Source organism: Arachis stenosperma, chromosome 1, assembly GCF_014773155.1.
Source record: "Arachis stenosperma cultivar V10309 chromosome 1, arast.V10309.gnm1.PFL2, whole genome shotgun sequence".
Classification (NCBI taxonomy): domain Eukaryota; kingdom Viridiplantae; phylum Streptophyta; class Magnoliopsida; order Fabales; family Fabaceae; genus Arachis; species Arachis stenosperma.
This window is the reverse complement of record NC_080377.1, coordinates 129095136-129122090: the sequence shown is the minus strand read 5'-3', so window position 1 is coordinate 129122090 and position 26955 is coordinate 129095136. Positions and strand designations below refer to the sequence as shown.

At 32.6% G+C, this 26955-nt stretch overlaps 3 protein-coding genes across 3 annotated transcripts; 2 read left to right on the top strand and 1 right to left on the bottom strand.

Annotated features, from left to right (window-relative positions):
* Positions 1 to 3004: 3004 nt before the first annotated feature.
* Positions 3005 to 5485, top strand: LOC130961310 (zinc finger CCCH domain-containing protein 39). The gene is made up of 2 exons (XM_057887126.1): positions 3005 to 4310; positions 4840 to 5485. The coding sequence occupies exons 1-2, from the start codon at positions 3491 to 3493 to the stop codon at positions 5118 to 5120; spliced, it is 1101 nt and encodes a 366-aa protein (XP_057743109.1). The 5' UTR covers positions 3005 to 3490; the 3' UTR covers positions 5121 to 5485.
* Positions 5486 to 17732: 12247 nt separating this feature from the next.
* On the top strand, positions 17733 to 20881 carry LOC130973283 (nudix hydrolase 19, chloroplastic). The gene is made up of 6 exons (XM_057897745.1): positions 17733 to 18400; positions 18670 to 18810; positions 18901 to 19005; positions 19420 to 19519; positions 20075 to 20167; positions 20414 to 20881. The coding sequence occupies exons 1-6, from the start codon at positions 17774 to 17776 to the stop codon at positions 20695 to 20697; spliced, it is 1350 nt and encodes a 449-aa protein (XP_057753728.1). The 5' UTR covers positions 17733 to 17773; the 3' UTR covers positions 20698 to 20881.
* Positions 20882 to 21031: 150 nt separating this feature from the next.
* On the bottom strand, positions 21032 to 23099 carry LOC130973291 (uncharacterized). The gene is made up of 2 exons (XM_057897755.1): positions 21847 to 23099; positions 21032 to 21701 (listed from the first exon to the last, which is right to left on the bottom strand). The coding sequence occupies exons 1-2, from the start codon at positions 22534 to 22536 to the stop codon at positions 21411 to 21413; spliced, it is 981 nt and encodes a 326-aa protein (XP_057753738.1). The 5' UTR covers positions 22537 to 23099; the 3' UTR covers positions 21032 to 21410.
* Positions 23100 to 26955: the final 3856 nt, after the last annotated feature.

The following is a 26955-nucleotide window of genomic DNA, read 5'->3' as shown; positions in this document are numbered from 1 at the left end:
TTTTTTATTAGACATAATAGTCTTCTATCTATTTTTTGATATGACTCATTAAATTTTTAAAATATTTATTAAAAAAAATATTAATAAATATTATAATCAAATTAATTTTTAAGATTAAGTTAAACATATTTGATTTCTAATATGGTATTTATTATGATGTAAAAATTCAATTAATTTTTTGAATTAATTAATAATTTGATGATCAATTTAAAATTTAAATGAAAAGAAAAAAATAACTTTGATTATATTTAATTCCTAACTATCATACTAAACTAAGTTATATTAAATATAAAAAATATCAAATAGTTTCAATCTTAAATTTTTTGTAGAATAATCTCAATAACTTTATTGAACAACACTATTATTATTATTATTATTATTATTATTATTATTATTATTATTATTATTATTATTATTATTGAGTGACAATATATATACTTTTTATATTTTTTATAGGAAAACTTTTTTATATTATAAATGCATACATAATAATCTAATGAAATGAAACGTACAAATAATAAGACATAAAACTAAATAAGTCACAATAATATACTTTTAATTTAAGAGAATATGAGACTTAGTATATGGCTTTTTGTTGAATTTAAAATTGTGTATATAGTGAGGATAGTTTATAATATTTTTTTTAAAAAAAATACCATATTAAAAATCAAATAGGTTTAACTTAACCTTAAAAGTTAATTTGATTATAATATCTACTAATATTTTTTTCTAATAAATACTTAAAAAATTTAGTCAGTCATGCCAAAAAATAGACAAAAAATTATTATGTATGACGGAAAAAAAGTTAGGAATTGATCTGCATATTAATTTTTTTAGGACTAAAATATTTGTTTTTAAAATTCTTGAAGACTAATGTGGGTAATTAATTTGCCAGAAAATGAACTAAAAATTAATTTGTCTGCTGGAATAAAATCTTAGAGATATTTTTGTCTATTAATTTTTTTTAAAAACTAAAATATATATTTTTAAAATATTTAAAGACTAATTTAGGTAATTCTTAGAAGTCACTTGATACTTACCAAATTGGCTTATTAAAAGTGATAATAGAGTAGATAGAAATGAATTTTTGTCATATCTAATTCCATTCCACCCTATAATAAACCACATAAAACTTATCCATTTCTATTCTCAAATAATAAAAAATTGAATCTTAATCTATCTTTATAGATATTCATCTCACTTCTACTTGCTTTTATATTTTTTTTATTCAATTAAAATTTAATAAAAAAATTAAAAATTAAAATTTATATAATTATCATTACATATATAACATAAATTAAAAAAATTAAATATAATATAATATTATTAATTATTTTACACACATTATATATATCAAAATAAATAAGACAAATATCATCTAAATTCAACTTCCCTCCATCCATCACCTCGTCCTGCTAAAAAAATCCGCCCTGCCCCGAATGGACTCATACGACATGCCTTAATCATGTGGGTATATATTTGTATTATCTTATAATTTTATTTTATATATTTAAATACATTTTATTTTTTTAATATTCTCAAATTCTTTAGTATTCTAATAAACTTAATAGAATCATAATTTAAAACAAAAAAATATTTTATTCAAAAAAAATAAAAAAAAATAATAAAAAATTTATATAAACAAAAAATAATAAAAATTTTATAAAAAATAATAATATACATAAAAAAATATTAAAAAATAAATATTATAAAAAAAATTCATTATATACATAATTAAGGATACAATTGGTACATTAAAATCAATTTCAGTCGAACATAAAAAATTAAATACAAAAAGTAAAAATTGTAACTTTTAATAAACGTGGATTAAAGATTAGAATCAAGTTTATATTTAAAAAAAAAACTAAATAAAAAAATTAAGCTTTTATATTTAAAAAAATAACTAAATAAAAAAATTAAGCTTTTAAAAAAAACTAAACAAAATTTTGATACTTCAAACATTAAACCAAACACACTCTTAATTGTAGACTTGTAACCTTCACTTCTCATACATTAATTATGAGTTATAGACATTTTAATTTTTAACCGTTCAACTATATTTGTTTGCAGAAAATTCTTTAAACGACGAATAACCAAAAAAAAATTGAGAAATAAGTTACTTTTTTTTTTCAATTTATTTGGATAGAAATTTGAAAGAAAACAAATAGCTATTAATGTTAAATGAAAGATTTATTCCCATTTCTTTTTTTTTTTTTCTGAAGTCTAAACACTCCTTTTTCGTTTCTTTCTTCCTCTGTCTCTTCTATCTCCCATAGATTTCCTCTCTTCTTCTTCTATGTCGTTTGGAGTTGCTATCATCATGCTCCATCATACTACTTTATTTTTGTCTTTTTTATTAGGATTTTGACTATTTCTATTTAAATTTTGGAGGTTTATTTGAATGTTTTAATGATTTTTGAACAAATAAATTTTTTTTGAAAATCAATAATTTTTAATATATCTTATTATCATTTGATCAATATAAATATTAAGTTATTTTTAATAAATAAATTTTATTAATTTATATATTTAAATTTTAAAAAAACCTGAATACAATTTGTATTAGTTTATATATAATAAAATTTTAGTAAATATAAATATATATTATATATTTTTTATGTATAAAATATTTGTAAATATGAATACAAATTATTATTAATTAAAAACTAAAAAAAATAATATTTATTAATTATGTAGGACTATTTTTTTTAAATATATAACAAATAAATTTGATAAGTTTTTAATTCTATTTTTAGATTTTTTATGCGATTCTAGATGTTTATTTGGATGTTTAAAAGTAAAATTTAAAAAAATTAGTTAATTTCAATTGGTATAATATTCTCGATCCTTCTTATCTCAAATATTTTCTATTTTCCTTTTTTTTTATCATGGAATATTCATCTTTTTTATGTTAATAAAAAAAAAACATTTTAAAATTTCAATATCTTTTTAGTGTTAAGTGTTACTATAGTCAATGTTGGTTGTGTGTGTTAGGCGGCTAGGGTTTTGGAGTTTTTGACTTTCTTATGCCAACAAAAAGGCTTAAACCTTGCACTTGCCTCCTTCTCCTCCTCCTTCATTCTATAATTCGTGATCAATCCCTCAAAAGATTCAAACTTCGATCACCCTTCTCCTTTCTCTATTATCGTTTCAATCTCGGTCTTCCCAATTCCTTCGTTTTGATCCTTCAATCTTTTTCTCCCTCTCAGTATTTAGCCTTAAACCCTGAATTTCCTTTCCTTTTTAGTGGTACTTAATTATTTGATTTGATTTGATTATATATATATTGTATCAGAAATTCAGAATCAGCATCATTCTCTGGAATTCGGCAAAGCCGTTGAATCGGTTGATATCACTCTGATTGCATGTTTTGAATTCTTGATCTGACTTGTTCAGCAAGAACGCTTTTTTTTTGTCTTCTTCAAAGAAGAAAAGAAAAATCGAAATTTGATAGAACAGTATCAAAATCTGTTCCGTGATAATTGAAATTATGAATTTCCCTGATAATATACAAACATTCACGATGTCACCGACGAGATTCGCATCAACGGATGCCATTGATGTGAGGCTTCGTCAAGTTCCAATGAACAATGAATCATTGGACCTGCATTCGCATTTGGACCAAACCCCTTTGGCCAAGAGGCCAAGAACTTCAATGGAGAACCTCAATGATTCGCCAAGGACGATGAACACGGCAAACCCTGCAGGGAACAAAGGAACAAGCCACATTTTCTACAAGACCAGAATCTGCGCAAAGTTCCGGCTCGGAACCTGTAGGAACGGCGAGAACTGCAACTTTGCGCACGGCGCCGACGATGTGAGGCAGCCACCACCTAACTGGCAAGAAATTGTTGGATTGAGAGGCAATGACGAAAGGTCTTCAGGGAATTGGGATGATGATCACAAGATCATCCATAAGATGAAGCTATGCAAGAAGTTTTACAATGGTGAGGAGTGTCCTTATGGTGAGAGGTGCAGTTTCCTTCATGAGGATCCTGGAAAGTTCCGGGAGGATTCGAATTCTGCGAGATATAGAGATAGGGAGAGCTCAGTAATAAGCATAGGGACTACTAGTGGTTCACCACCAAAGGGTTATGGTGGTGGTGATGGTGGTGGCTCTAGGTGTAATAGTTCAGAAGGTTGTGGTAATAATAGGGCTGTGAACAATGGTAATGGTGGTGCGGCTGGGTTGAATGTTTCCAGGGGTTCTTCCAAGGGTACTTATTGGAAGACTAAGCTTTGTATCAAGTGGGAGACTACAGGGCACTGTCCTTTTGGTGGGGACTGTCACTTTGCCCATGGACAAGCAGGTACATGCTTATACTTATGCATATTCCTTTTAAAAAAATATTTTTGTTATTCTTGGATTTGGTTATGTATGCTAGAGTTGGTGCTATTATGATTTTGTTGTGTTTGATTATATGGATTCTGGTTTATGTGGATGCTGTGTAAAAGGTAGATGCTTATTCACATTGCATAGAGATGCTGAATTCTATGTTTTCAATGTGTGTCAGTTTGGTTATTAAGATGTTGTCAGCAATGAATGGATGACTTAAATATGGCGTAGAAGCCACTATCATCTCCCTCACTATCATGATCAAACTAAAGCAAGCGTAATTGGAGATTGGATCCTCGCCTAATTGAGGGCCTCTGTATTTTAAGTTTTTAACTATGTCATGTAGTTGAACCCTTACTTTTTGTTCATGATTCTGACTATAAGAAGTTTGATGCCTGGCTGAGATCACCGGGATGTACTTTCCTTAGCCTATGAAAACTTATACATTATTAGTGTTGCAATTTCTCATCTGGCTACAATGTATTGTTTGTCTTGAAAACCAGAGTTGCAAGCTCCTGGTGGACGCGCTGAAGCAGAAGTTGTTGGAGCTATTTCAGCTTCGACAAAGTCTGCCGTTCCAAATTTACCAAATGTTATATCATCAGTTCATGCCAATGAAGTGCACCCGAGCAACACGGCAAGTGTACCTCCGGCGAATGAAGACGGGCAGGGTAACAAATCTCTGCTCAAGTGGAAAGGATTTAAGAAGATCAATCGGATTTACGGTGATTGGCTCGATGATTTCCCACTTGTGCACAACTTGCCAAGTAGAGTGGAGACCTGAGTTTGACTTTGTGCTGTTTGAATATAGCCAATTGTTGGACTAGGATACTGAAAACCATGGTCACTGATTGTTGGTGATCAATTCATAGTTTTTTTTTTTTATTCTTAATATTTCTTTGTGTCTGGTAAAATTGTTTTGTGTTTGCAGTTTTCTTGTTAGAGATGTCCAATTGTAAGTACATCTCAGGATCTTGATGGAAACAAGTCTTTTAGGACCTTTTTGTGGGTTTGAGGTTTAGGTATTCAGCAATTGTCAAATTCTGAACCCACATCCAGGCCATAAATTTTGATTCAAGTGTTAAAACTATATACTGTAGTTTGCTTCTATTCTTATATTAAATGTGATTATCTGTTATTTTGATTGTTTTTGCTAGTTCTTCCACCCTGAAATTCCAAGCAATGGAATCACAAATTCCCTTCATAGAATGCATAGAGACTTGAAGAGATTTAAAAGAAAAAAGATTTTTTTAATCTAAAAAATGGTTTTTACCTTCTAGATGGTTTATGTGAAGTTAGTTTCATGTGAAGTTGAGAGTGGCTAGATAACAATTTAGTCAAACCTGTCAAATTATTTAACGACTCTCAGCTATTAATTTTACAGAGTAAATCCCTATAGGCTGAGATTTACGCGATTACCCAATGTGATATTTGAGATTCCAATTTCACTATTGAAGTCTCCCAAATACAGTTTCGGGCACCATAATGGTCCCTCTAAATATCTTTCCGGCGATGAATAAGCTATCACAGCGTTGACATGGCATCACTTTGCCATGTTGGATCTTTTTCTTCCCTTCTACTCTTCCTTCCCTTCCACACCAAAGCCCCACGGGAGCAGCTCTTCCTTTCCTTTCGTACCAAAGTCTTCTTCTTCCTCCTTCCAGCACCAAAGCCCCACGATAGCAGCCTCCACAACTTCTTCCTTTCTGCTCTTCCTTCCCTTCCGCACCAAAACTCCGCGGCAGCAGCCTCCAGAACTCATGCTTTCTTCTTTTTCATCCTTCCCTTCTGCATATACAAACCCTGCTCCTTATCGTCCCCATCGCCCATGCACATTGCTCTCCTCTCGCCACGTCAACCGCCTCTACTTGCACCATCCACGATCACTTTTTTTCCGGCACGCTCCTCTGAAACGCCTTCTTGAATATGGACACGCCATTCTTCTTCTTCTTCCTCACCTACACCTTTCCTAGCGGCGCCAAGAATGGAACTCCGGCAGTGGTGACATCGCCAGAACTAAGTGGCCCGAAGAAGGAAAGACCAAATTGGGTTCAGCATGGCAAAGCGATGTCATGTCAGCGCTACGATAGCTAACTCATCGTCGGAAAGATGCTCAGGGACCACTATGGTGTCCAGAGCTCTATCTGAAGGACTACGATAGTGAAATTGGAATCTTGAAGACCACATAGGGTAATCGTGTGAATCTCAGGGATCACTATGGGGATTTACTCCAACTTCACATGAAGTTAACTGCACTTGAGTTTCCACTTTCCACCATTCAAAAAACCAAAGGCATTACAGGTAGAGATGATCACTATTCACCAGCAACTATTGATCTTATCATAATTGATTTGGATTTTTTACTACCATTTTTATACATAAATGTTCAGAACATTGATAAATGATAAATCTATCCACAAAAAAACAAAATTAATTTTATATCCATGAAAGATTGATTTTTACTGACAAAATTATTCAAACTCTAAAAAATTGTTTAAAATTTTTAAACTGTCCTCCTTACTTATCTTAACTCATCTTTAACCCTTACCACCACCTCCAAATTTCCAACTCTTTACCACTATCACCCAAATTCATCATCATCCAAATCTCATCCTTAACTAATGTTACGCTGGTATCTATTTTAAGAAAAATACAGAAATACAATAGAACAGTAAAGGATAAAAGAGGAATTTTGAGAGTCCTCTACTCTTCTAACTTAGGTCTTTCCAAATCTTTTCCTACCTCTCACCTAATCCGCTCCTCTTTTTATTGCCTTCCCTCTCTGTAACCAAATTAATTATCATAATTATCTCCTAAACTCAAGCATTCAACTCCTACGATTATGTCTCCCTGATTCTCTCATCTAACTAATCCAATCATCAATTATTGTCACTTATGATTACACATTTTTTCTGCCCTATTATTCCTTCCTTTTTTTTATTGCTTCTTCTAGAATAATGACAAGGTAAAGGAATTATTTTCTTCCCATTTTTGGCTACCTCTGCTGATGACTCAGCATTCTCTCCCTCTCTCGGGTATGTAACAATACCTTCTCCTTGAAGCATCACCTTGTCCTTAAGGTGAAAGGAAAGAAAGGCTTCTTGAATTGCAGCTGCTGCTTCCCACGAATTCTCGAATGCTGGAAGGTTCCTCCACTTGATCAACACCTCCAATTTACCAGTCGCATTTTTTCTAACAGCTAGGATTTCTTGGGGATCACCTTGTAGTTCATATTCTTCTGTTAGAGTCGTAGGAAGTGGCTGAATCTGAGCAGTGAGCTTGACATACTTCTTCAATAAAAAAACATAGAAGACCGGATGCACCTGAGTTCCTTCTGGTAATTTAAGCTTGTAGGCATTTTGCCCAATATTCTCCAGAATCTCATAAGGGCCATAGAATCTTGCACTCAGTTTTTGGTTGATCCTTTTTGTCAAGGTCTTCATTCGATAAGGCTGCAGTTTGAGGTACATAAACTCTTCAGGCTTAAAAGTTACGTCCCTCCTCTTCCTATCAGCATATGTCCTCATTCGATTTTGGGCCCTTTCTAGTTGAAACATCAATTCATCCAACATGTGATTCATTTCTTACATAAATTTTTTTACTTCTTCAACTGCAGCTTCTCCCTCACCCCGCAACAGAATTGGGGTTCCCTTCCATAAAGGGTCTTGAAAGGGGTCATTTTAATCGACGCATGATAATTGGTGTTATACCAATATTCTGCCCAATTCAACCATCGGGGCCATTGCTTTGGTGTAGACCCCGCAAAGCATCTGAGGTAAGTTTCCACGCACTTGTTGACCGCCTCGCTTTGCCCATCCGTTTGGGGATGATAGGTTGAGCTCATCTTTAATGATGTGCCTGCTACTTTGAAGATTTTGGACCAGAAACCACTCATAAATAGCCGGTCACGATCGGAAACAATTGATGTGGGGAACCTATGAAGTCTCACCACTTCCTTCACAAACAGGTCTGCAACTTCCTTTGCTGAATAAGGGTGAGATAAGGGAAAGAAATGAGTGTACTTCATCATCCTATCAACCACAACAAAGATGGTGTCATTCCCTTGTGCCTTTGGTAGTCCTCCAATGAAGTTCATAGCTATATCCGACCAAATATTTGTCGGAATAGGGAGTGGCTATAGCAGCCCAGCTGGAGTCAAGGTGGAATGTTTGTTCCTTTGGCATACTTCACATTGTCTCACGTAATCCATTATGGCCTTCTTCATTCCCTCCCAATACAGTACTCCAGCGATCCTTTTATAAGTTCGAAAAAAACCAGAATGTCCTCCCAACTTGGTGTCATGGAATTCTTCCAATATCTTGAGAATCAACTTCGAATGCGCCCTTGGTGCAGTAACCTCCCATTTTTCAATGCATATCCAGTAGTAACCTCCTTTTCGAAAATAAGATCCTGCATGATGCTCTTGAGTTTTGGGTCATGTTGCACCTCTTCCTCTAAATTTGCCCATTCAGCAACTAAAACCATGGAAACAGCAGCAAATTGGAATTTTCTGGAGAGGGCATCAGCTACTTGGTTGTCTTTCCCTACCTTGTATTTTATTTTGAAATTAAACCCGGGCAACTTAGTCATCCACTTCTGTTGTTCCTCGCCTCCAATTCGCTAATCAAAAAAGAATTTAAGACTCTTCTGGTCTATATAAACAGTGAACTGTTGACCCAAGAGATAATGCCTCCATTTTTGAATTGCCAGGACCATAGCCATCAACTACCTCTCATAAACAAATTTAGCTTGAGCCTGTTCAGAAAGTTTCTGGTTCATGTAAGCCACCGGCTTGCCATCCTGCTGCAGTATTGCCCCAATTTCCTTTCCAGAAGCATCAATTTCCATTGTGAAGGGCTTTGAAAATAAAAGGACAGCTAGCACTGGGACTGTCACCATGGCAGTCTTGAGTGCTTCGAAAGCTGCTTGTGCCTCATTACCTCACTTGAATTGATCCTCCTTTAGTAATTGTGTAAGGGGCCAAGCTATGCCTCCATAATTCTTAACAAAACAGTGAAAGTAACCGGTTAACCCAAGGAATCCCCTCAACTCTTTGAGGTCCTTCGGAACTGGCCAATCCACCATGTCTTGAACCTTTTTGGGGTCTGCTGCCTTTTTTAGATATAATGTGACCCAGGTATTCAATGCGTTCTTGGGCGAATCTGCATTTTTTTTTATTGAGGTAGAGCTGGTTGCGCTGAAGGACTTCAAAAATCTATTGCAAATGACCCCAATGTTCTGTCTAACTCAAGCTATAGATGAGTATATCATCGAAGAAAACCAAAATAAACTTCCTCAAAAATGGTCGCGACACCTGATTCATGAGTGCTTGGAAAGTGGAAGGAGTGTTTGTGAGCCTAAAGGGCATCATGAGAAACTCATAGTGTTCTTCATGAGTTCGAAAAGCAATTTTGTGGATGTCATCTTCTCTCATCCTTATTTAGTGATAGCCAGACTTGAGGTCTAGCTTAGAGAATACTCTTGCGTTTCCCAATTCGTCCAGCAGCTCATCAATCACTAGAACTGGGAATTTATCAGCTATGTTCTCTCGATTCAATTCTCGGTAATCTACACAGAATCGCCAGCCTCCATCTTTCTTTTTAACTAGGATCACCGGACTTGAGAATGGGCTAGTGCTTGGACGTATGATGCTAGATTTCAGCATCTCTTCTACAATTTTCTCAATCTAGATTTTTTGATATTGTGGGTATCTATAGGGTCTAATGCAAAAAATCTCTGACCCTTCCTTCAAGATGATTGCATGGTCCTTCTCGCGTTTGGGTGGGAGGCCTACATGGGCCTGAAACAAGTCCCCATATTGTTGAAAAAATTGTTTAGCTTCTGCAAAAATCATCTCTTGCTCTTGCTCCTTGATGACAGCAACCCTAATGGTGATAACATAACCCTCCCCATCACCTTTCAGAGCGTGCAAAGTCTTCTTCCATGAAGCCTTACTTCTGCTCAAGGAAGGATCACCTTTTAGTTGCATCTTCCTGCCATCTTGCTTCCAGTTCAATGTTAATTTTCCATAATCTCCCACAAACCTCCTTAGACTCGCCAGCCATCCTGCTCCTAATACCACCTCCGAATAGCCCAGCTTCATTACAAAAAAGTTTTTGACTATTTGGACCCCTTGAATATTCAAGTGAACACCTTCATAGCCTTCATGCCCCTTTTCTAGAGCATCGTTCCCCACCTCCACTTGAAACTCCCTTATCTTTCTCACCAATAACGCCAGCCGCTTAACCACCTCGGTGGCAATGAAATTCGCCGAAGCCCCAGGGTTGATGAGCACCACCACTATTCTGCCTTGAATCTCCCCTTGGACCTTAAAGGTCTTGCGAGTAGTATGTCCCCAATAGCTGTATGATGACGATTGCAGCTCTTTCTGTTCAAGTTTCCCTTCATGTGCCTCTTGGTTCATCCTTATGTCTCCTTCTGCCTCCTCTTTTGCATCTTCTCCTAGGAGTATGATTTGATAGTGCTTCATGGAGCACCTATGATCAGGTCCCCACTTCTCTCCACATCTAAAGCACAACTCTTTCCTCTGTCTCTCTGCCCACTCTTTGTTCGAGAGCCGCCGTGTGCGCTGTTACGAGTCGTCTGTGAATGAGAAGCGCTGCTGCCTCCGTTCGAACTAGTGTTAAGGCCTGTACAAGGAATAGAGGTGCCTCTGTTTGTGTTGAACCCAATCTCTCCCCTTTATTCGCCTCTGCTGTCGTGGGTGTTGTACTTCAGCAAACTAGGATTTTTAAAAAATCCAAATCTAGCTCCCACTGAATCAGATCTCCCTGACCCGCTTCCTTTCAGCAACCCCTCCACCCTTCTGCCATTAAGGTCAACCCCGGTCTTCTTCCATGCTTGATTTCTCCATTCAATAGCCGTGACTCTATCCATTAGAGCTGGTAATTATCGAACCGAGCTACCTCCAACTTGGCTTGAATTTCCTTTTTGAGTCTATTTGCAAAAATACACATGAGAGCCTCTATTCCCAGGTTTCTCTGCGTTTGTGCTGCAGCCTCAAACTCACACTTATACTGAGCGACGTTTGAACTTTTATCCACCAACCTGCTGAGACAAATTATCTCCTAAAAATTAATTATCATAATTACATAAGTGACAATTATTGTTTTAGTAATAAATTATCTCCTCAAACTCACGCCTATACTGAGCGACGTTCAAACAATAATTTTTCTCCATTGCTTCTCCAAGACTTCCTACCTTGACTCCATGGTAGCTCGTGTGGAAACCATGCACAAAACACCTAAGATCGGTGCTCTGATACCAGTTGTTACGCTGCTATTTATTTTAAGATAAATGCAGAAATACAATAGAATAGTAAAGGATAATAGAGAAACTTTGAGAGTCCTCTTCTCTCCTGGCCTAAGTCTTTCCAAATCTTTTCCTACCTCTTATCTAATCAGCTCCTCCTTTTATTGCCTTCATTCTCTGTAACCGAATTAATTATCATAATTATCTCCTAAAATCAAGCATTCAACTCCTACGATTACGGCTCCCTGATTCTCTCATCTGACTAATCCAATCATCAATTATTGTCACTTATGTATGACTACATATTTTTTCTGTCTTATTATTCCTCTCTTTTCTTTATTGCTTCTTCTAGAATAATGATAAGGTAAATGGATTATTTTCTTTCCTTTTTTGGCTGCCTTTGCTGTTGACTCAGCATTCTCTCCCTCTATTGGGTATGTAACAACTACCACCACTGTTATAGCTGCCATCGGCCATCACCACCATCACCACTATTGCCGCCATCAGTACACCTCCGCCACCACTAATAACTCACAGTTCCAAAATTTCTAGAACCAACATTTCTCTTTCTCTCTCTAAATCTATCATCAGCATTACCAGAAATTTAGCTCCTCAAAATCCTCCATGGGTATTATCTCCAAATTTCAAAACTAAAAAATTTTCTAAAATTCCACTTGAAAAATTAAAGCAGAGATAGAAGAAAAAAAAAAACAAAAGTAGTAACATTCAAATGATAGACATGGTAGTGGCTCTTCTCACTCCTAGCAACAGCTCCTCCCCTATGTGTTTCCTCCTTTTCACTGCATAGTATCCTCTTTCTGTGTCTCAGCTGCGACAATAGTAGCTCCTTCCATCATCTCCATTTTTACTCCTCACCATTATGTCTCTCTTTTTCAGATCTTACAACAATGACAGCGATGATTGTGGTTTCCCTCAGTCGTCGCCCCCCTCTCTTTTCTCTATCTCAAATTATTTTTCTCTCTCACTATTTCTGTTTTGTCGTCTTCTTCCACGATGAGCTTTTGGTAACAGTTGTTGTCATGAGCAAAGAAAACTAGGTAGGGTATAGTATCAAAGTGTTTGCGGAACTGTTAAAAAGGAAGTTTGTAATTTGCTCCCGAATGAGACAAAGGAGATTTGTTATTTATTCCCAAATGAGAAAGAGATTAGATTTGTTGGCAATGATCGGAGGGAGATGAAATAGTATGATAGTAGTGGTAAAGAGAATGAGGTGGCGATGACAGTAGCATGGTGATAATAATGGCGGTGGTAATAGTGGTAGTTGAGGACAAGTGGTAATAAAAATGGATTTAAGTGGCAATGGAATTTGAAATTGAGATGGTGACATTGTGGATTAAAATTTGAATTTGAGATTAGGTTAAATTAAAAAATAATTTAAAAATTTTAAATAATTTTTTAAGATTTGAATAATTTTGTTAATAAAAATCCATCTTTTATCGATACAAAAATAATTTTGTTTTCATTAGAACACTTTTACCTCTCTCTACTTCTTCCTTCAAGAGATAACATTTTCATTTCATGGCAATATTATTCATGTTCTCTCACGAAATAAAGAAAGAGAGTGTAATAGTTATGTAAACGTAAAAAAGATGTACTTAGGGTTCATTTGGGAAGTTTTAAAAGTTTTTTTTTGAGTTTTTGACTTATAAAAAGTAGTAGTATTAATGTCTAATGCAATTTTTAAAATCAAATTATAACTTTCTAAAAAGTTATTTAAGTGTTTATGGAGAAGTTAAAAAAATGACTTTTCTCATAATAAAAATTTTTTTATCACATTTTTTTAAATAAGCACTTTTAGAACTAAAAAATCAAAAATAAAATAACTTATGTATAAACTACTTTAATATAAGCATTTATTGTTTAAACTATTTTTTTAAAAGAAACTTAATTAAACTATTTACTCAAATTAAACTTTAATCCAACCTAATTTATAAGTAATCAATTAATTTAAAACTTTTTGTTATTCAAGTTAATTAACTTGAGTGTTCAGTATCTTACCCAAAATTTAACAAAGAATTGGTTTCCACAAAGAAAAATTATCTGGTGAGGACATAAAAGATAAGCATGTGATACTGATATTATATGTCAAATTTGGATTGTAACACGTGTAAGATGCATTGATTGTGGGGTAGTTATGAGTTTCGGTTTTCTCGTTTCTAATTAATGATATTAATTCATAATTAGATGTTGATGTATAGGACATATTTGGCCAACTAAAGAGACCTACATAGTGGGCCTATCAGGTGGGCTAAAGTGAGGGATATTTTTTTAGGTTGTATTTTTTTTTTTGCAAATATATGAACTTCAATAGTAGTTATTATTTGGAATAAAAGAGAGAAAAGATAGTCGAAAAATAAAATTTATTTTGGTTGAACAACATATTCTATTGTATAAGTTATGTTAGGAACAAAAATACAGAGAGAATGAACAAAAGAGTAAAAAAATGAATATCAGAATTTTAAGTTTGAAAAATAATTGAAAAGAATAAATAATAAATTTTATCTTTTTAATCCTATAAAATTGATATTTGTCATTTTTTATGTCACTAATATGTATTTGTTTTTTCTTATAATCAATTCATTATTCTTATTTTACTCACATCTGAGTTGATGTCCATGTTTATTTATTTGTTACTCTAATTTTTTGATATTTTATCACTAGTTTCATACAGTTAACTTAAATCAGGTCAACAATTTAAATAATAATATTTTCTTATCTTTGAAATTATTACTAATAATTCTTTTATTTTTTTCTTTTTCTAGCATGTATTAATTAATTTATATTGTACAACAGTAATTTTAACATAATTATAATTAAGTATGATAAATAGTAAAAATAATTTTAATTTGTGACAATTTAAAACAGAAAGAGTGAGTTTTTTTAAAAAATGTGTGAAATTTGTATTTAATTTATGATATATAACACGTTATAATATTTATATTGCCTATATATACAACGGTTGAGGTGAATATTATTCACACCTTATGGTTAATAAATAATATTTATATACTTTGTACATAGATTTATGACATAAATAATTTTTACGGTGATATAATTTGATTTTATATTTATACTAAATAGATAAATTTAAATTCAAAAATTTAAAAATTTAGTTTCTTAATTAATGATATCTTACCTGACATATTTTAGAGTATTTCCAATTTTTTTAGCCTAACTCATTGAACATAATTATCTTAATGACTTAATGTTTATTTGTATGCCATTAATAAATTTATTCTACGACAGTAATAATGTTTGACGTTGGCTTTAAATTTTTTCTATTACTATTAATTTATTATTGTGATTTGATTTTTCTATTTCTGTACACCTTAGTTTGCACAAAGTCACAAACAAATATAAATGGTGTTTGTTTTTGTTCTCCTAATTTGAACTATACTACTTTTCTGTTTTTTATTTTTTAAAGTTCTCTTACCTTTTTTTTGGATTTAATATAAAAACTCATATTATACCAGCAATAAAAAAAATCAACGTGTTTAATATTAATTAATGATAAACTAACAAAAAAATCTCATATTAAACTCTACTATTTTATCTCACTCACCAATTCAAACTGTTTCAACTCTTAACAATATGTTTAATACTAATTAATCGCATTTCTCTCAAACAAAAACACAAATATTAAGGTAACTTCACAACCAACTTAAAAACAGTTAAGAGCAACTAATCTCCATACATGTATCACACTAACACCTAAACACATAACGTAAACATTACATGTTTATTTTTATTATAGCACCAAAAAACTTCCTTTTTACATAATGGTTTTCGACCCATTTTTCCGTTCAACAACATAAGAAAATTTCATAAAAACCACAATGCAATATTATTATTAAAATTGGTTTTTTTTAATTATTAGAAAAAAATAATTTTTTGTATTATTTTATTTTTTAATATATTTGACATAATAATAATAATAATAATAATAATAATAATATTATTATTATTATTAAAAAAATAAGAAAGTTAAAAGTTATTATTTATATTTTAAAAAAAATTTATTTTAAAAATTTATAAATAAATAATTTTTTATATATTCAAATATAATTATTAAATAAAAGGTTATTTTTATATTAACTATTCAAATATAAAATTATTTTTATTTTTTTAAAAGTTTTTTATAAAAATTCAAATAATTTATATTTAATTAATTTATATTATTCAAGGATAATAAATTTTTTTAGGATAAGTTACGTATATAAAATATATGAAAATTAAATTTATTATATTACAACTTTTTAATACTACATACGTTTTTGTAACTTTTTCATATTTATAGAAAATCAGTACAAGCTATAATAATTTTAAAATTAAATGTAGCAGTTTACGTGAGTTTGCGTACTGAGTAAAAATCCCTAACCGCGATTGACTATAGCAGTCTCTAAAGATCTTGAAGCGTGATGGTAAATTATATTTGAGACTCTTGCTAAACTAATTTTTTTTTTCAGCAGCTTCGTCATCCCGTACCAAAAACAAATGTAATTGGAGCATGAAAGTTATAGCTAGTGCCTTCCCCGTTTTCACACTAAATTTTTCAAAATCTAAGGCTCTCTAATTTGTTAAATAGAGGGTTAAACTAGAATGGAATATCCAACTTTTCTGCTTTTTCGATCAATTTCTGAGTTATTTGATCTCAAATGAGGTGGACCTTTAGGACGTGCACTTAGAGTTTGGAGAAGTGCAATCCAAAATCAGCAGCATTAAAATCAATTATATGAATAATTTTTTAGCCTTCCATTACTTCAATGATAGCTTGATTTGTTAGAATAAATGCTATTTTCAAGAAAGAAAAAATCTCATAAAAGAACTTCTGAGTGAAAATTTTTTCAAAAACCATGACCATTTTAGTTGAGTTGAAGTAATTCTTAGATTTCTGTGCAGAGAAAAAAAATTTCATTTAGCTAAAGTCTCAAATAAAATTCACCATCATACTGCAAAAGTGCAACGCCACAAATTTTCAGAAACCACTATAGCCAATGGCAATTTCTTCCCGTTTTTTCAAAAATTGCTGCCCCACGTAAACTGCTACACTCTATAATTGTTTACGTTTAATTTTAAAACTACTACACTCTATAGTTATCTCTATAAATATAAAAAAAAGAAGAATTCTCCACATACAAGCGTTTTTTCATACAAGTCATTTATTTCTTTTTCTTTTTCTTTCTCCATGCCTCCTCTTTTTCTTCTTCTTCGTTTTTGAAGTGTTTCATCTTCATCGTCGTGTTTCTCCTCATTCTTCTTTTAATTTTGTAACATTATGTATTTTTTTCTTCTTTGTTTGATTTTTTCCTCCCAAAAAGAATTATGAGAATATGAAATAAGAAAATGAAGAAGAAGAAGAAGACGAGGAGGAGAAAGAGGAAGAGTTCTGAATTATGCATAAAGCATACTTCAACGAATTTTGGGTGTATTTTTTAAATCCTTTGGGTGTATTTTTGTAATCTTTTTGGTGTATTTCTGTAATCCTTTGGGTGTATTTCTGTAATCGGTTTGGTGTATTTCTGAAGTTCCATTATCTTCAAAACAATTTCAAAGCTTGATTTCAGAAATCATGAAAATCGAAAAAAATGAAGCAAGAATACCAATGATAAACGCAGATAAAACAACGAATAAAAAGGCAAAGAGAGAACGCACAAAGGAGATCGAACAAATTTGACAAGAAACTCGTTTTCATGGAGGAAGAAGAAGAGTAGGAGAAGAAGAATGAGAAGAAGAAGGAAGAGGAGGAGGAGAAGGAGGAACGCGAAGCATGCCATGGAAATCGTATATGTGTTAGCGTGCTTTTTGTTAAGTTTCTCCCAATTTGTATGACTTGTAAATCAAATGATTTGTATGTGTAACACTTCTAGTAAAAAAATTCAAAAATATCTGCAATATTAAAAAATTGTAATATGATAAATTAACCAAATTTATATACTTAACTTGCCCAACTTTTATTCTATTTAATTTTTCACAATTTGCAATGCATGGTTAAGAATCGGTTGTGTCATCAGCGGGACGAAAACTTGAGAAGTGACACGTGTCATTACAAGAGGCACTCTTCATTCAACGGCCAATCACCACCTACCCACCATTTTGGAGTATCTGTTTCAGCAGCTTCTTCAAAACTCCAATGGAAACAGCAACATGCTCAACCTCAAACTCAAACTCAAACTCATCCTCCTTCCTTCTCCCTTTCCTCTCTTCTCCAAAGTTGCTACCTTTAACAAAACCCCACTTCGGATCCTCTCTCTAACAACGGATTTCTCACCCCGAAACTCTTCCACCACCACTATGTCCATAAACCTGCGCACCCATGTCTTCGCCGGAAACCCCTTACACTTCAAATCACACAAAAACATTGACTCCTTATCTCCCTCTTCGGCTTTCGAAGCTCTCACTGCTCGAATTCTGGGCAATTCTCAACCTTCTCCCACTCCCCTGAATTTCAAGGTTCTGCCTTTCAGAAATGGGAAGGCCTTGGCCTCTTCCGCCGCTGGCTCCGGCGACTCCCCGCCGATTTGGAATCTGGGTTGGATCGGTTTGGATGATCTGAGGGGTATATTGGGAAGTTCCGGTGCGCAGCTGAGCGCTGAGTCATTGGTGTATTTGGGATCAGAGGACGACGTCGTTTATTGGGCAATTGATGTTTCTTCTTCTGAGGCTGTTGAGTTTGGTGCAAGGGAGTTGAGCTTTGTGGAGGTACGAACGCTAATGGTGGCTTCTGATTGGCGCGATTCACAAGCAATGGGAAACTTGGCTGTTGCTGGCCATGTAAGTTAAGGGAAAACAGTATTTGACTTATGATTATTCAAAATTTGATAGCTTTGACTATGATCATTCAAATTTTAATTCATGGATCTGAATAGTTCAGTTAGAGCTTTACAGTTTTTGAATCTGTCAGATTATTTGGTGTTAACTGCTTAGTTTTATAGCAGCTGTTGGGATGATTATGTAATTTTGTTTGATGGTCTTTATTTATCATACTTCTGTCCATGATACTGATAGGGAATTCAAATTTCCTAATTACTGGGTTTGGCCAGGCCAAGGCACTGCTAGAATGGCATAATACTTCAAGATTTTGTGGGCATTGTGGGGCGAAAGCAGTCCCAATGGAAGCTGGGAGACGGAAGCAATGTTCAAATGATTCGTGCAAGAAAAGGATATATCCACGCGTTGATCCGGTTTGCTATTTTAAGCTCTAACTGTTGATTTGATAAATAGATGGTCAAGTATTCTGCTAAAGTGTTTTTTGTTCACTTGATCTTATGCAGGTGGCCATTATGCTAGTCATTGATCGAGAGAATGACCGTGCCCTTTTGGCTAAACGATCAAAGTTTGTACCTCGATTATGGACCTGCTTATCAGGTTTCACAGAGGTGCATGTCTTGACCGAATTTAAGGCTTTTCAGTTTGTAGGGACTTAATTATTATTAGACAGCTTTTTCCCTAGCTATCCATGAAGTGACTAAATTAAAAAAGGGAGAAGTGGGGTGGGGGTTGGGTTCTCATCTAAATATATTTTCAAGTTCAGCAATACGGTATGTCCAACTTAATGTCCATAAAATTTATGTGGTTTTAATATTTGGGCTTCCTTTGATGCTATTAAGTGGTAAGCATATTGGATTGGCTGCATTCTTTCCTCAGAAGGAAGAGGAAAGGAAAACAGGCAGAAATGGAACCAGGTTTCATTGGCCTAAGTTTGCATGGATCGTTTCCTAGTTTTTATAGTTTTAATCAGTTGTGCACACATGTAGAAGTTTAATTTGCATGTATCCACTTGTTGCATTTAGGCAGGAGAAAGCTTGGAGGAAGCTGTGAGAAGAGAAACATGGGAGGAGACTGGTATTGAAGTGGGAGAAGTTGTATATCACAGCTCTCAGCCATGGCCTGGTAAAATATATTCCACATACCTTAGTTTAACTTTATCTTCTCATTTTAGTATTTCTCTGTATTTGCCACATGACAAACATGTGGGGTTCTTAATTTATTACTACCTTATATAAAAGCAGTTTGTTCAATCTGAATACGGTTTAGGAGTTCATGTCACTACTGATGACGATGGTTATACACTTATACTTGGTAGAGTATTAACAGCAGAACTCGATTCAATCAATCTTTGTTTCCCTTGCTTTATTTTGCATAATAGCATGAGGGTAACCGAGTATGTGAATAAGTTCTTTTCCGCAAACTAGTTACTAGTAGTTCTGTGGTGGTTTAGTCATGTTTGAAGTGACTTAATGCTTTGAGTTCTGAATATGTTTGCTCTATTGAGACTTCTAATTTTATCATATGTTGGCAACCTTCAGAAGCAGTTAAGTACAGGTTAACATATGCTTATGTAATGATGAACTAAATAATGATTATATGCGTTATACAATTTCTTTGCCAAATTGTTAAATACACACTAACCATGTTGGTTATCTTTTTCTTATATATATATTTTAGTTGGACCCAATAGCATGCCATGCCAGCTGATGGTTGGGTTCTTTGCATATGCAAAATCCTTCGAAATAAAGGTTGACAGGGAAGAGTTAGAAGGTACATTGAGCTGCAGTATTTAATTGAGTTTTAGCTATTTGCTCTATGAATAATGCTTCCTTATGGTAGAATTAGAGGATGTATCCTCAAGAAAATAAAGTCCATTTTACGGCACATTTGTATGTAAAATAAGATCATGCAATGGTATAGCATCATACAGCATTAGCTTCCTTCCCACACCATATTCTCCCATTTCTTTTGCTTATTGGATATTGTGACAACTGATGCTGAAACTTGCTTGTGTAGATGCTCAATGGTACAGTAAAGAAGAAGTAAGAAAAGCATTGACGTTTGATGAATACAAGCAAGCACAAAGAAGTGCAGCTGCAAAAGTAGAACAAATGTGTAAGGGAGTAGGAAAGAATCAAAGTTTGGCTGCAGATTTCAATGTTGGAACTCAACTTAATCCAATGTTTGTTCCTGGACCCTTTGCCATAGCTCATCACCTTATCTCTTCTTGGGCCTTTGCAGACCAAAATGTAGTAAATGGTGTGGGAAGCAATTCAAAACAACCTGTTAGTAGTATTTGATAATGACAAACTTGTCGGACTGGCTGAAATTATTTTTGGGAACTATCTTATTAGTGTCATGTATCATTTTATCTCAGTATAATAGGTGGATTTGGTAAAGATCATCATTTTATCATTGTATCTTATTATTTTTTCATGTACAACACAATCTATATTAAAAATGAATTCCATATTTTGTTTTGCTTATTTGTTTTCAATATATTACAACTGATTTCATTCTCCGGTAGTAAGAAACTTTTTGTGATTCACTTCACTCTTATTCTACTTCCATAGTTGAAGGTTCCCATGTGATTGCTTAGCAGAAAGATATTTATGAATGGACAATTTGGGGATTCTGATATTTTCCCTTTTTGTTTTTGTGGAAAAATGTTGACAATAAAGTGTCATTTTATCAATCATTACAAGAACGAGTCTTATCCTGACATAGTAACATGGGAATCATATCTTTCCATCACATAGGGTTGTGATTTTTATGAAAGAATTGAAAAGGAGCTACTAAAAAGAGAGTTCTAGTGCATTGATACTAAAGCTCATCAAAATCTGCATTCTGCAACACATGTACATGGCTCTAGTACTATGATTTAACCCAGTTATTCTTGCAATTGATATAACAACAAATTTTCACACAACACAACAAATTCTTTCCATATGGGGCTTGCTTTCTTACATGAAATTCTCCGATCATTATGCTAGATTTTTACAAGAAATGAATGCTAAAATTTCTCTTGTACCTCTTGTGTTGTTTCTGCCCATTGTATAGTTGACCTGGCCAAAGCATCCATGGGGTCTATACATTTTCTGAGGAGAGGATCATTGTGAGGGAGAATCCCAACCAAATCATCAGATGCCAGAATCACCACATTCACTGCCCTCATCAAAAGCACATGAATGGCGATTCTAAGTAAATTCCTTGCCCCTTCAATGTCCTTTCTGTTCAATGCCTCCACCGCCGGAACCATCATGTGTTCCTCAGTTGCTTTGTCTAGCAACACCACTTCAAATCCCTGCACATGAATTAACACTAATGTGCTTAGAGGTCTAAAGAAAATGCTACTAATCTAAAAATGCATAAGAGCTCAAAGCTACTAAATAGTACTAATGCTTTGATTAACATCAGAAAGGGAGGAAAAACAGTAGGATTTAGGATACCTGATTTTGAAGCTTATGCTGATAATAACTAGCTACCAAAACTGAATCTGTGGTCAGCAGTCCGATACGAACGCTGCTCGAAGCGTGAATTGGCTTCAAATTGGAGTTCTTGAGCTCCATGGCCATGCACTCACCAACATGAAGGAAAGGCAATGAAGAATCCTCAGATATCTCACTGTGCCAAGCATGTGATAGATGGCATGGCATGACAAAACAGCCAGCTCCAGACAGCTGAAGAATGTTCCTCTTGCGCCGCAAATTCTCAATCACCAATTCCTGATTCATCTTGACTTGATCAATTCTGCTCCTGTGCGAAGAACGATAAGGATGGCGAATTGGAAGCACTTTGCTCAATACAGGATCACTGCAGACAACAAAAGGAGGGCACTCTTTGCCATTCCTTGAGCTCCAACAAGCAAGCTTCTCCAAGAAAATGAGAGTTGAAAGAACTGATACACCTCCTATGACTCCAACAGTGTTTGGCCGTGTTATCACGCTAGTGTTTGAGCCTTGCTCCCAACTGTTTCCACTTCTATCAGTGAGTGGAACTTTAGATGATAACTGCAAAGATGTGCTTGAAGAATTTGTCCTTGCTTTGCACTGATGATTCCTCTTCCTAAAAGCAGTGCCTATCAGAAGTGGAAGGGGATTCAGTGTCTGAACAGACATCAATATACCACCTTCCAGCATCTCTATCAACTAATCCTCCCTATGATGCTTACCTATGTAATTTTAAGCATCATAAAATAATTCACATACATCTATGAAGTATGTGCCTTCTAGTTTTTTATGTTTTCAACCAATCTTATCATCTCCAGTAGTAGTTCTCTACCTGTGAAGAGTTTCCAATTGACAATGATTCAATCAAAGTTTTGTCACAGTCACAGCACTAAACTCCAGAATTCTATTGCTGAGCCTTTTATGCATTCCACCTAACTCTGAACAGCTTTTAAAGCCCAAGATTGTGCAATAGTACAAATCCAACATCCACAATGCAGAATCTCCTACTAAAGGCAACTTAGGAATTACCGAATTATTCAAATTAAATAACCCCAGTAGATTTTAGTTAGCAAATAGCATGCCTATATAATTAGGTCATGTAGAGAGCAAAGTGGTAGGAAAATGACAAATTGGACATTAGCATAGTGATGGTGTTTTGAAATTATTACCATGATTAAGGTTTCAGTGTTGCACTTCAATCATATGAGTTAATAATTTGTGTCTATATGCCTAGATTGCACTCCTAGTGAATGAACAAGATACACATACAAGTTGATCCATGAAAATGGATGCTGTTAAAACTTAAAAGGGGGTTCATGTGACATGTCTTACAGTTACACTACTGTAGCTGTTTGTCGTACTGAATTATTGCTCTTGCAACGACACATAAAGCAATGAACGTCAGACACGTGTCATTTGTGTGTGTGTGTGTTTTTGTATGCTTCATGTCCACTTGGCTTTTTTGTCTTGTGCTCAAGTTAAACAATGGAAGAATTATTTGTCTGGTGCTTAATCCTTGTCCCCACTCTCCATTCTTAGCTTGACATTTTGCAATGTTTGCTAATAATCTATTAGTTATTACATTATATTAAAATTGAATTTCTACGTTTAATGATAAAAATAATGTGGCAACGTGGCATCTTCTTGAAAATATTTTTCAATTTATTCTTCTAATTCATTAAATCAAATTAATAATAACTAATTAATAATATCAATTAATTAATTTGAATAAATATTCAAATATTATATTATTTATTATAATTTATATTAATTTATTTTAGTAATATTTTTTAATTTATTAAATCAAATCAATTAAATTAATTATGTATATTAATTGATTGATTTGGTTAATTCACTAGACATTATAATAATAAATTTATGAACAAAATAGATAATTAATAATTAAATCAAATCATATGTATTGGACCAAATTCAAATCATGTAAATTTAAAATTGAATTAAAATAAGATGATTTCTTACTTGTTCAAATTGAATATAATAAATACAAATTGATTTGGTTAAATAACTATGAGATTCTATCTTCTATATATAGATGGTCAAATAAAATTATAAGAATTATCATTTTTATTGCTCTTATTATTTCAGTTCTTCTTTCTTTCTCTCTCTTTTTTATTTTTTCTAGAACACAATTTGTCTACATGACACTTTATCATTTGTTTATGTGTCAGTCAATAACATCATTACAAGTGGCTTAATTTAATCTCTGAATTTTGTTAAACAAATCAAAATTCTTAATATTTTTTTTCTATTCTTCACATATTTATGTAGAAATCACTTTAGTTCATGATTTTTAATTTTCAAAATTTAGAGACTAAATTGAGTATCTTAGCAAAATTCAAGAAATAAATTGAGTCGCTTACAATGATGGCATGTCAGTAACATGTAGACAAATCATAAAGCAACATATGGACAACCGTTTTTGTCACGTAACACCACTATCCACGTCAACATGTCAATATGTCACGTGTCATTAACTTATATGTCATCGTTCAATTACACATGGTCTAACCATGTTTTAAGATGTGGTATTAATAATCTATCTCAGTATGCCATGTCAATATGTCACGTTAACACGTCGTAAGAAAAATATTTAAGAAATTAATCGGAAACGAATGTCAAATTTAGATATTAAATTGAGTAAATTAAAATTTTGGAGACTAATTTAAAGTGTGAGTGTAACTTTGTGAAACATTTTGAATATTAACTCATTAATTTTAATAATTACTTTTTTTCTAATAAGATGACAAATTGAGAATAATTAATGAGAATAAATTTATATTAAATATTTTTTTGAGTATTCAAAAAAAGAAGATTACCAATATATTAATGGTACGAAATTTATAAAACAAAAATTATAAAAAATAGTTTTAAATTTTTTTTATTAAAATGAAGAAAGTAAGGATTATAAAAATTGAATACACAACTTTAAACTCAAATGAATTGCTTAAAACTAAATCATTAAACAGTATACATGGACAATGTTGTGTAACAATTACTATATACAATATTAGTAATTCATTAGAAAAAACATAAGTTGCTGATAAAATTAGGAATTAATTCGATAATTGTAGATATATTTTGACATGTAATGCAACATGATGATTATTTGACTGTAATATCCAAGAAAAATAATTATTTGTAAGTACATTTTCATTCGATGATTTATGTTATAAAAAATCTTCTTATATGCACAATATTATTAAAAAGACAAAATATCACAAGTCTATATTTTTAGGTTAAATGGCAATTAAGAAGTCGTATTTTCATATTTGAAATTTGACTTATGTTATTTTCAACAAATTTTATTTAAAAAAATATATTTTATGATTGAAAAATTGACTTATATGCTTGCAAGTAATAATAATTTTATATTCAATTTGGTTTCTATATATGTATTGTTCAAATCCTAACTCAACATATAAGTCAGACCCAATAAAGATAAAAGGCCCGATCAAGAAGAATGACTTCATCCACTCTGACCTCTTCTAAAAGGTCGGAACAACTCGATAGACGGCTCCCACTTAACTAAGTGAGTAACTGCCTTTTTGAATCTCTCATCCACTTCTAAAAGGAAGATCTAAACAACCCTATATGGCCTAAGATAAAGGAACGGTTATCCACCATTAGAAGTGGAACTACTTTAACGGTGATTATTGGCTCATCTCCTATAAATACACTGATACACTCAGGTAAATCTAAATCCAATACTCTAAACCTTTTTAACCCCTTACTAACTTAAGCATCGGAGTGTCTTGCAGGCATCCCCCACCTATCCAAACATATACGTACAACTCGGACGGCGACTTCCAAGCGTGAATAAGTCGGAGACCACCATCCTTCAATGTTTGGACCTTCCATTCGAGTCCAATCATTCAATTTCAAGTAAACCCCAGAACATATATAATAATTTAAATTTAAAGCCCTAACAACATGTACTTCATAGTTATTTTATTTGGTTTGTTGATATTACAAAAAAAATATTTAAATAACTTTCAGCTATTATAATTTAGTATTATATAAACTACAAATTTTATTATTGTCGTATACTTTCTCAAAAAAAAAAATTATGCATATGTAGTTACCTTAATAAATGTATGAAAGTGAAATTTTAAACAATATTTCTTTAAGAAACTCTAAAAACTATTAGTCTATTACACATGGTTCCTCTTGAATACTGAAAGATGACCCGAATATTCAATGCTATTTATAAGGAAGTATATTTTACTCTTGAATTATTACATACTTGTTTTGATAAAATTTTTTGAAAAAGTGTTCAAGCACCTCATTTTATATTTGGTAAATCAAAAAATTCATATATTTGCCGGTATTTTTGAAAGAACTTAAGAGAAAATTTTTTAAACTTGGCTTGTGTTTATTAAAATTAAAAAATCTAATATAACCTTACTTTAATTAATATCTAAATTTTAAAAACTATTATAATACTTTTAAATGTTAAATTCAAAAGCTATTTTAAAAACATTTAATGTCTATTATAGTATTTTTAAATTTTAAAAGCTATTTTACTAAACGTATTTATTATTGCTTGTGCTTATTAAAAGCATCGAAGGACGATTTAAAATTACGTTAAATCTTAGGAATGATTTTGTATATTAAAAAAAGTTAGAGACGAAAAAAATTTTCAACTTCTACTTTAGATACCAAAATCGTATTTAACCCTTAATTTAATTTACCAAATACAGATGCTAGATAAATTTTAAAATTTTAAAATTAGCTTTCATAAGTTATTTTTGAAAAATAAAAATTTTACCAAATTAAATTGCAATATGATAAGAAATTCATAGATGCCATTAAAGTGTAATCCCATAAACCTCACTGCCTCAGTATCATATGTCAAGAGGTTGTTTATTATTCTACTAATTTTTAACAATATCTCAATTTCAAAACACATCTAAGATAGTTATTGGCATGAGCTCTATGATAATATTTTGTATCAACGAAGAAAAATAATAAACATGAAGGTGATGAGTTTTATTCACTGCATTGATAGAAATTTTTTAATGGTTGTATTAGATAGTGACGAGAGACAATTATTTTCTATTATTCCACAAGAGTTAAGACATGATATTA

Coding starts and splice junctions, on each gene's coding strand:
- LOC130961310 (XM_057887126.1), top strand. CDS start 3,491: ATGAATTTCCCTGATAATATACAAACATTCACGATGTCACCGACGAGA. Junction 4,311..4,839: donor CTTTGCCCATGGACAAGCAG/GTACATGCTTAT, acceptor CTTGAAAACCAG/AGTTGCAAGCTCCTGGTGGA.
- LOC130973283 (XM_057897745.1), top strand. CDS start 17,774: ATGCTCAACCTCAAACTCAAACTCAAACTCATCCTCCTTCCTTCTCCC. Junction 19,006..19,419: donor GCTTATCAGGTTTCACAGAG/GTGCATGTCTTG, acceptor TGTTGCATTTAG/GCAGGAGAAAGCTTGGAGGA. Junction 19,520..20,074: donor CAGCTCTCAGCCATGGCCTG/GTAAAATATATT, acceptor TATATATTTTAG/TTGGACCCAATAGCATGCCA.
- LOC130973291 (XM_057897755.1), bottom strand. CDS start 22,536: ATGCTGGAAGGTGGTATATTGATGTCTGTTCAGACACTGAATCCCCTT. Junction 21,702..21,846: donor AGCATAAGCTTCAAAATCAG/GTATCCTAAATC, acceptor ATTCATGTGCAG/GGATTTGAAGTGGTGTTGCT.